The 10,664-nt window shown below is 40.8% G+C and overlaps 1 protein-coding gene across 1 annotated transcript; it reads right to left on the reverse strand.

Annotated features, from left to right (window-relative positions):
* On the reverse strand, window positions 1-8,499 carry unc93a (unc-93 homolog A). Its single transcript, XM_070849539.1, has 8 exons — window positions 8,353-8,499; window positions 6,326-6,507; window positions 5,248-5,477; window positions 4,614-4,739; window positions 3,590-3,801; window positions 2,733-2,868; window positions 2,508-2,639; window positions 1-392 (listed from the first exon to the last, which is right to left on the reverse strand). Exons 1-8 carry the CDS (start codon window positions 8,440-8,442, stop codon window positions 103-105), a joined length of 1,398 nt encoding a protein of 465 aa, XP_070705640.1. The 5' UTR covers window positions 8,443-8,499; the 3' UTR covers window positions 1-102.
* Window positions 8,500-10,664: the final 2,165 nt, after the last annotated feature.

Consider the following 10,664-nt stretch of genomic DNA (forward strand, 5'->3'; position numbering starts at 1 on the left):
CATATTTTGGAATTCATCCCGCTGTCAGACACCTGATTTGCAGCATTGTGGACAGGCCAGGAGGTTAAGGGAAACAAACAAAGACAAAACAAAATTCAGTCTCTACATTTGCGTCTGGCAAATGATTTTGCTCTCATCTGTTTGGATGCTTTCCATGCGACTTAGATTGGCCCCCTCCCTAACAGGTGGCGTTGGATTCTTGTGTTCATGGTACTCCACTATCGGGTATGTGATGACGGTCAGCAGCAGAACGGCAAGCAGGATGTACAGTTTATATTCCAGGCATAAGAAGGTGCTGTAGGCAAAGGCAATAACGAAACCAAGTGACTCCCACATACGGTAGTTGGCGAATGCTGCCTCTTTTTCCCGGGGGAAGAGGATACCATAAAGAGCTGCAGGACAGAAAACGGGTGTTAATCACTCCAACAACTAGAATCATTTGCATTATGTGTAATTATATAGTGATTTTCTAATCATTATTTATAAGAATTTTAAAGAGGCAGTGTTTGGACAAAAGAAATAACTAACTTTACACTTTTACTTCACAGCTTTACAGGTGGTGAGGCTAAAATGCCCAGTGGGTGGCTGTAAGGGGCCAAAACTGAAAAGAGTTCAATCTCTGGGGAGAACAAATGTGCTCAGTAAATTTCAAGAAAATCTCCTGATTAGATTTTTTGAAAGTTCAATTAAGTATTGGAAGTTTTGGAATGAGGGTGGTGCTGGAGAAATAAAGCTTCAGGAGTTCTCCTCTTGGGAACATGAATCTCCAACAAATTTAATGGAAATCTAATAATCTAATATTTTTCAGATACCTTATACTGGTACAATGAGGGATCAGTTTTGACCTGATGGCAGGACCACAAAAATGTCTTCTTGAAGTTCATTCTTGAACATATGAATAGTAGTTTGACAAACAATCATTTTAACTCAAGGCCCCCTGAGGCTCTTTTCTCACAGACTCCCTTTGCATGTGAGTTGTGGGCAACTTCCAGGGAGGGCAAAGTTGGTCACCACTTTGAAATATCTTGACAGTTTTTGCCCTGAAATTTTTAAAACATCTACTAAAGGAATATGGGGAAATGGTTTCCAGATGATGAGTCTTAATGACTTTGGTGATTCACTGTCTTTTCCTCTAGTGCCACTGAAGGGGTCACATTTTTTTTTTTACACCTATTGGATAGATTACATGACATTTGGTTCACACATTCGTGTTCCCTTGAGGAAGAAGTGTAAAAACCTTGGTGATTCTCTAACACAGGGATGTCCAAACTACGCAGGAAATTCTAAAAATGTATTGGAACACGGCCCACACATGAAACTTTCACTGGACTGTGTTGTACTTCTTAGTCTCACCACTAGGTGGAGTAACTGTCTTGTACGAGGCAGCTTCTCTATAAAATGAGTAATAGAAGAAGAAATGTGCTACAGGTGACCCAAAATGGCAGAATTAAGGAAACGTAAGAGAGGAAGTGAGGGTAGAAAGTTTCAGACGCGGTGTGCGACGAGAGCACAGCTAATAACTAATGAAGATCACGGAGGAGCTGCTTGATGTTAGCAGTCTGAAGAGCACCACGACAGGTGAGGATGTGTCTGAAGCTGTGCCAGGTGCAGTTGGCATGATGGGACTTAAATGGGATGAGCTGTGTGGAGGTACGATGGATGGGGCTCCAGCTGGGACAGGCGAGCGCAAAGGAATCTACGGTGTCTGCCAAGGGCCAAGAAAGTGGAGGTAAGGCTGTTGATTCGAGCAGCAGGGCTCTAGCACAGACTATTTCAAGCTTCCCTCTCTGATGCTGATGGTTGGCATTTTTAGTGGATCTCACTGATCACCTGAACACACTGAACAAGAGCCTACAAGGCAAAGAGCAGCTTGGACCACAACTAATAAATGAAAGACACTAATGGAAAGGCTGTTTTTTTTCTTGAATCATATTCAGTTATCAAGCAGAATTTACCTACATTTGATTAATTTTCCAACTTTAATCCACTAGAGGTGAGGCGATATACATCACCTCTAGTGGATTAAAGTTAGCAATATAGCTCCCTTCTAGTGAGCGGCCCAGCCCTTTGTATGTTTTTCTGTATGTGGCCCTCAGTGAAAGTTTGGACACCCCTGCTCTAACATTTCATCTGGTGTCAAAATCAGCCTCATAGTACTTTGTGTTAAGTGCTAATGTGCAAATGTCAGCATCCTAGCACGCTAAACTTAGAGTTAAAAACACAACCACGCCTGTGTAGACCCTCAAAGAGCTGCTGGCATGGCTATAGAATCCAGAATCCTTATTTTCATACGGGAAGGATTTCACCGAAATCATCAAGAGTCATCTTCTGTTAAACCACAAATAGTCAACGTCAATGGTTGACAAGACATGTCCATGACAACCATTATTCAATGTGGATTGTCATGAGGGTGACGGGCAAACAGAAACAACTATAGCATGCACATGACTCTGATGATTTATGATGTATATTTGTTTGAGAGTGCAAAGGAGTTGGGAGTTTCTTACAATTGGTCTGAGTTTGCCAGATAGCGTCTGCCATCCCCCACAGAGCAGGAAATACAAAGAAGACCGCCCCCTCGTCAGGATGAGGCCTCCAGAACAAGAGAGCCATGATGCAAGCGAAGTTGGTCAGTGCAGCTGAAAATGGATGGAAATGCAAATCAGCAGATGAATTTTTTCACTCGTGTTTCTAGTATGTCTATAACTATAACTATAACTAATAGCATTTACCCAGGAAGAAGAGTGCAGCTCTCCCAGTGAACTGAGCCAGTCTCCCAAAAAGAAAGGAGCAAAGAGAATTAGCAGCTCCAAAACACATCATCACATAGCCAACGAAATGGATCCCCAAAGCACAGGTCACATAGTTCTGCAAAGGAACATAACACAGAGTTACAAAGGAAACACATCTAGCATCCATCCAGCCATTGTCTATACCACTTATCCTTAAGGGTCAACGGATAACGGATTCTAACAGTAACTCAGTTTCATGGCTGACCAGTCCTGAAGCATAATCCACTCCTATCTGTCTAAAATATGGCTAAACAACAGTCACAGCCACAGGTTATCAGTTATCATTTGGCTTCATCACCAAACTTGAAGAGGGTGGGTTTTTACCAAACGTGAGCCTGTCAGACACGACTATGAGCGAGAGAGGAAGAGGAAGGACATAAGTTGGCATAATTCAGATAATAGCATTGGTAAACTGGTAGCTTACAAACTGCCCTGATTTTACACATCAGAATCATTTTACAGATCTCAGTACTGCATATGTGAAAAAATCTGCATGGAAGGGCTCAAATAATGTCACTTGAGGTATTGTCAATGGTGATCAGCTTCATTGTGGGTTATGTAGGTTCCAGATTGACAAGTATGTATTGTTCTTCATTTAACCGTTCATTCTGAGTCTGACAGAGTTTAAGGAGTACACTACTAAATCACCTTTTCACTGCATTTCAGGAGCAGCTTTGACAATTATGAATGATAAAAGGGAGTATTACTCAGGGTCAAACACTGTGTTAACAGAGTTAGACTGCATGGTCAGATTTACAACAACATGATCACTAATTCATGTATGGAGATCTCCTCACCTTGGTATACTCCCCGGAGAGGAAGCTCTGTTCAAAGCCACTGTACATGGTGAGGGGGATGAGGGTCACCAGCCTCCAGTCCTTCAGCAGTCTGAACGTGGCCAGGAACGTGTTGCAGAATGGCTCCTGGTTGCCACGAAACTCGCTGGCCTGCTCCTTGTCGATGTTGTCCAGAAACACTGCCACGATGAGCATGGCCAGCAAGCCCACGCCTGTCACACAGCAAAGGACAGACGGCACAGATTGTTAGTGCTTCCATTGGTAGTGGTGTCTCTGATCACGTCCACCCTGCTGACTGAACGTGCTAAAGAACAGCCTCGCTGTAGCCGTGTTTGTACATAAATCTACCATTTCAGTGAATGGAACTGAAGTGAACGACTGACGTAAACTCGGCTTAAAGGTTCAGTAGGTAACATTATTAAAATAGCTTTTTTAGGGTTAGGGCGTCAATCATTGCTCATGCACACGGTGGACAGCCCCCCACCCCCCACCCCACCCCACTCTCACTCAGTCAAGTTCTATATCCTCAGCAATGACGTCACAAGGACCTTTGAAAACACTATGGATGAGAAACAACCACTGAAAAAAACATGCTATTTCTAACCAAAGCCTTTGTAGAATACTCAATTCTGATTGGTCCATTACGGCATTCTACGGCCTGTTATTTCTGTGTTGCAGACCGTTGCTATGAAAGTAGGTCTAACAGGAGAGGCGCGTAGAGGGAGTGAGAGGGACCTGGAAGTTGTACTGCTGTAGTCTGTTGTAGTCTGCTCTATTCTCAGTTTTACCAACTGCTGCTTTAAGTCACTATAGTCAATATTTTGCAGTCAATGACTTTTACATCTCTGATGTTCCAACACTTGGTGTCCTCCCCGGTGATCCTGTCAGTTTTGGCAGCTCTTGGCAGTTAAATACTTAGTCAGCAGGTTGCCTCCAGTATGTATAGAGGACTATATAGAAAACTCTACCAGTTAGGGAAAACTTTCAGACTTGAGTGTGATGCCAAAGGAAAAGCTTACTTTACCAATGTAGCAGCCGACGAGCGTCTGCACTAGTTTCAGAGGAGGTCTGGTGGTGCTGCTGTTGCTGTTGATAACAAGGCCGCAATCAGCTGCTCCACAGGTCAGCAGCTGCTCCTCTGGGATGTCAGCTGCCAGGAAAAAAAAAGAAATGCATTTCCCTTTGATAAATACTACTCCAAGAAAAGAGAGAAAGATGCTGTATCCAAATACTAATAATGCTTTTTTAATCATATTCTACGGCCATTGGAAAATTAAAGCTTCCCAACAAAAGAGGAATTCATTTTTTTTTTCATATATTGTAGGTTTGGTTTACAAATGGGTTGCAGTGAAATTAATTCACTTTGTGGGCAGACTTTTATTTAAGAAGCCTAATTAACTAAAAAAAAAAAATTGTATTTCCTCCCGCTGTAAACTGTCATATTGCTCTTCCAAGAAATGCACCTTGATATGTGCCCGTCATCATCTAAGCTGATAAGCCAGAGGACATTAACACCAATAAAATGATATACTTAGCAATATCATCCACTCTTATTACACACCCTCTTTTATTCTCTTCCAACGTGAACCCAGAAAAAAGCTGTAAGCCAACAATTAGACCTTGCCCAGTGATGAGTTGTGTATCAGCCTATCATCTACCTATGTTGGAATCCTGTCCAAAGATGAGTGACGACATGAGGTTTCCCCACACAGCAGATGACTGAAAGATGAAAAAGAAGATGCCAAAGTACATGTTGATGACATCCGCTCCCCTCTTTCCCTCCCTGGCAGCCTGCACGTTGCCGGAGATGGTCAGGTAGGTGCATTTAGCCGACCACAGAGGAGAGCCACCCAAACCCAGGATCACTGAGGTTGGAATGAGGGTGTACCTGTGAGAGAGAGAGCAAAGGGGACAATTCATTTTTCAATTCTTTGTAGCCGTAGCAACAGTACAGTAGTTGTAGATCCCAGTAAGTATATCAAATGTTTTATAGTTTTAGCTCCTCAAATGTGAGCGTTTACTGTTTTACACCAGTGTAAACTGGATTTCTTTGGGGTTTAAAATGTTCTTTGGACAAAAACGAACAATTTGAAGATGTTGCTTTCGGCTTTTGGAGATTGTGATGGACATTTTGCATACTTTCCTCTTGTTTTAAAGATAAAATAAAAGTCATCTAAAGCTTACTTTTAAGTCGGTGTTTAAATTGTTATTTTTCCCAAAGTACAAAGACACATTCCTCTTTCTTACCCCTAATGGCATCTAGCCATGCAGACGCATTAAGATTTTAAATACATCATTTCATTTGCGGTACTCACATTACTTAAAAATTACACAAAAAAATAAATTTAAAAAAATGAACTGCAGTGGATTGGAGGGGAAAATGTCATGAGGTGGATACCTGAAAATCTGGCCAAATAAAATCAACGCTATCTGCATGCACGTGACAAAATACTGTGTTTTTTGTGGTTTGGGTGAAGCAGCTCTCAGATGTGTGACCTGAAGGTAGAAAATGACCCAAACCCTAGATGTAACCCTGTGTGAGGCTGAGGTGCCACTTTTATCAACCTTTTCTTGGAAATATTGCAGAAGGGGTCTGCTGTTCTGATATTTATTTCATTAGTATCTATTTTGTATTGAAGCTTTTATCCCAGCGTGTCTCGTTTAAGTCTTGAAATTATAGTATAGTATACGTCCACCATGAGCCTGATGAATTCATTGGTTGATTGATTGCTTTACCATCCAGGGTAGAGGTTTCCAAAGGAGTAGGTGACATAGCAGGCCATGCCAGCGACGATTGTCCATTTACAGCCAAGATTTTTGATCATGATGGGAGGCAGGAACATGGAGGAGATGATGATGGAGGCGTAGATGACGCTCAGAGACGCCACGCCCATCCCCTGCTCTGCATTCAAACTGCTCTGCACAGACAAGGACACGACCCAATAAGAGATCAACAGGCTTTGGCTTTACTTTTTTCTGCCATAGGCCGGGTTCTCGCATGAGGCCCACTGTAAATGAGGGCACGGTCAGTTCAGCGCTAATCTTTGTCAAAAACCGGTCAACAGGCGGCCATACACAGAGAGGATATGATGAAAAGATGCCGTTGCATATGAGAAGTGTGGTGTTACCCTGGCACTCCAGTGCAGGAGTCCAGATTCAAGCACCAAGAGGTTGAAATTAGCTTCCCTGTATTCATGTAGAGCAAGTTTGTCATCACAATCAAGACAAGACAAGACAATCACAACCATCCCCACTGCCTTTTCACGAGCACCCTCACTGGCCTGATTTAAAGGTACGATGTGAAAGCGCCTCAGTTAACGACAGCTCCCTCCTGTGATCTTTTAAAAGATCAGAATGAAAGCTAAAAGGCTCTTTCTGTAACTTCAGGCATCTACTTAATTTAGTTATGCAGAGCTTTACAGCACCAGTGATCATATCTATCAAATGTTACAAATCCACTGGCAAACACCACCAGCAACAGATGAATCCTCATCTCTTCGCACCTGTTCTGTAAGGAATTACGCCTAATTCATGCTAACAGCGTGCTCAGGGTTGTTGGACTTAGTGCCAATGAGGGCTTCGTGAAATTGCACTGGCGTCCTATGATTGAAAAATGTCTTAATTCAACTTTGTAGAACAAATGAGGGACAGCAGGACAAACATGTCTGGGTACCTATAAATGTTTTGCTGATCTTTTAAATTGGGGTACTTCCTGATTTCTACACTGTCTGTGCCCTCTCAGCATCCTCTGTACTTTTCCATGGTTTCAGTTCAACACTCACTACACACGCACACGCACACACACACACACACACACACGCACACACACACACACACACACACACACACACACACACTTAACCGCAGACATTATATTTGTTTCTTAATAACTTTCATACCTGCATGTCTCCAATACCTGAACTGCCATCAACAAGAGAAGATCAAAATCCAGTGAAAGGAAGAAGCACAATCACGGAAACAACAGTAATAGTGGATGGAAGCTTAATAGACACAGAGTGTGTCGAGAGGAAGTGTTATGATGTTCATTGGATCAGTATATATGCATGAAACCGTGTGACTTACTGTGGGATTATGTTGTGATATCAAATTTTACAATGATCAAGTAAAGGTTTAGATAATAAGAAATAAGAATTAATATAGTATAAAACAAAAAAATAATGTCTGATGACTAACCTTAAGTTTCGAAGGAAATGAAAGTACTGACACGGATCACAGAGATATTGGGAAGTGCCTTGTTAAAAATGAAGGTTTTATAAGAAGATATGTCTGTAAGAGGGTTTTTTTTTAAGTCTTCAATTCTTAAAACTCAATATACGTGTAGCACTTTTCAAAAATTAGCTGCAATAATAATAATTTATAATAATAAAACCAAGAGATGTACTGTATAGTGCAACGGATAATAATTATGATTACAATGTGTATAAATATGAAAGCAATTTATGAATTCTATTCAAAGAATCAAAATGTTGTTTTTAAAATGAATGTGTTTTTAGAAGAGAAATGATTCCCTATAATTATCAAGTGAAGTACAGTCAAATGTCACTGCCACAAAGTCATTCCAGCAGTGTCGTTTCAGTGTGAGCTGGTCTGTGCATGAATGGATCTAAACTTGATGAACCAGTGAATATTATTGTTAATGCAGTGCAAAAGTCCCTTGATTTACCCGTGAATAAACATTTACGTTCAGCAAAAAAAAATCAATCTTAATTCTCCTGTATAATAAGTGCGACCCTTCCGCCTACCTGTAAACTCTGCAGGCCTCCATAAGCTGTGAACAGAGACAAAAACCCGACAGAGACCACCAACACATTCTTGAAGTTACGGCTGATCATGGCTGCCTCTCAAAAAGAAGAAGGCCTCCACAGACCCTCCACCGTTGAGAAAATGAGACAAAAAAAAAAAAAACAACTGTTAACTTCAGCTGGGTTTTGTTTTAGGGTTGATGTCTTCATACAGAAGCTTCACAGCTGCAGAGTGAAGTTATACGAGGCTCTTTCTGTTGGAAATGAGTGTGTGTGATAAGCTCATACACTAATGGCTGAGAACAAAGTCCAGCCCACAAACACACAGACACACATGCACATGGAGTGTTTCACACAGGATTTCTTATCATAAGGCCCTCTGGATTGCCTCACACTTGTCAAAAAAAAATTGACCTGATTTGGCCATATACTGTATCATCGTGTGCACCTCCCTTCTTGTACTCCCTCCTTCCTTTGAATCATCAAAGATGATCTGATCATAAATATCACACACTTCATGCGCCCATCTGTTTCCTTCTTCCTTCTTTTTTTTCTTATCCCTGTAACGCCAAGTGTATCATATTTGATACATGAGTTTTTGAGACTTCTACATCATCAGTGTGATGTTTGTTTTCCTGAAAAACCTGATGTGTATATAATCAGACACATGCAGTGCACGGATAATCCACCAGGGATCAGTAATTCAGGCCTTTAATTGAGACATCCAATACTGTATATATAGAGAAATATATATATATATATATATATATGTACAAATTGATGTTTAATTTTTTTATCTTAAATTTGTCAGAAAGTTCAATAAACACTCAATAAACAAAAATTTGAATTTTCTGGCAATTATTTTATGGTTCAGGCTTTACAGGGTTAATATCTTTTCACCCATTTCTTTTTTTGTCAGTATTACAGTTTTCTATTTATCTCTGGCTGCGTTCAGTAGTAGTTTAGGGTCATCATCTATACATTACAGTTATCATCCATACATACAGGAGCAGTGACACAGAGCAAAGGTTTACGGCATGTTATTTCTGTTTTTTTTTTTTATGACAGTGTAGAACTATGAAGCATAGTTTTGATAGCTTGTTGTTATTTGAAAGATATGACAAAAACACAGGAAGTCCACTCTGTTATCTCACCTGTACTGTCAATGATACAAAAAAGTTGACTGATGTTTGAGGTCTGAGTTAACCTCTTAGTAGCGACCCAGATGTGGTCAACACCATAGCGAATTCTAAGCATTGTAGTGGAGTTCTTTTTGAGAGCCCCTGATCTACAAGTGCCCTGTGAGATGCTCCTACGGTAGATAGAATAGGATAAAGTCCCCTCTTGGCTGCCCTACATATTAGTTGTTGGCCAGTTCATGCCTTTGAATAGTTCATAGTATGTTTTTATGTAGTAGTTTCATAAACCTGACTGACATTATGAAAATCATTTCAGTTTTAACCAGAGTTTGGAACTGTGTCACAATAAACGCATCACAACTTAGTGTGCTGATGCCCCACTGCCTGCAGCTGGTCGTTTTCTATTTATTTTTTTGCCCCTGCAGCTCAGACAGCCTGAGTACACGACTGAGTTCACTCAGTACAGTCAGTACAGTCTCCTGATACTCAGAGTGAGAGCTGTGACCATTAAAAGTGGAAGTTGGACCGTAAGTATGATCCTACTTGGATCACTTACTGATTTTTATTGGCAAGTATGAAGTATTTATCACTGTGTTGTGCAATACAGGATACTTTGTGTACACCAATATAAATTTGATGATGTCCAGTCAGTGCAGTTGTAATGTCTTCTATAAATCTTTTTATTTTATATGTTTATATTTTTTCATAAATGGATATCGATAATCAGAATCAATAAAACGTTTGAATTTTTTGACACAATAGACCATAGTATACTCATCTTTTGCCTGGAGCATTACGTTGGCATTAAAAGAACTTCTCTAGAGTGATTGAGGTCCCACTTGTCTGCCTTGGTGACGCTGTGGCCTCCTCACTCTTGTGGAGTCCCTCAGGGTTCTATACTTGGGCCTATCATTTTTCCCTTTATCTGCTCCCCCTACGGTCCATTCTGAAAAAATATAGCATCTCACTCCACCGTTATGTGGACGAGCAGCTGTGAGTGTAAAAATCAAACACATTACATGTTTTTGACAACTATCAAACTGGCAGTTAAGTGGTGTCAGACCTTGTTGAGTCACCCAACATACCAGCTCGATAATTATGAAGAAATACAGAGTGCTTGGTTGTCATTTAGAATCATAAACTGCAATTGTCATAAAATGATAGTAGCTATGA

The sequence above is a fragment of the Pempheris klunzingeri genome, chromosome 18 (assembly GCF_042242105.1).
Source record: "Pempheris klunzingeri isolate RE-2024b chromosome 18, fPemKlu1.hap1, whole genome shotgun sequence".
NCBI lineage: Eukaryota > Metazoa > Chordata > Actinopteri > Acropomatiformes > Pempheridae > Pempheris > Pempheris klunzingeri.

Bases quoted from the DNA above. Each gene is read 5' to 3' on its own strand.
- unc93a (XM_070849539.1), bottom strand. From the start codon at position 8,442: ATGATCAGCCGTAACTTCAAGAATGTGTTGGTGGTCTCTGTCGGGTTT. The intron at 2,640-2,732 runs GTAAATGCTATT...ATCCATTTTCAG, and splicing joins AGCTGCACTCTTCTTCCTGG to CTGCACTGACCAACTTCGCT. The intron at 393-2,507 runs GTAAGAAACTCC...TCTGTCCTGCAG, and splicing joins CTGGCAAACTCAGACCAATT to CTCTTTATGGTATCCTCTTC.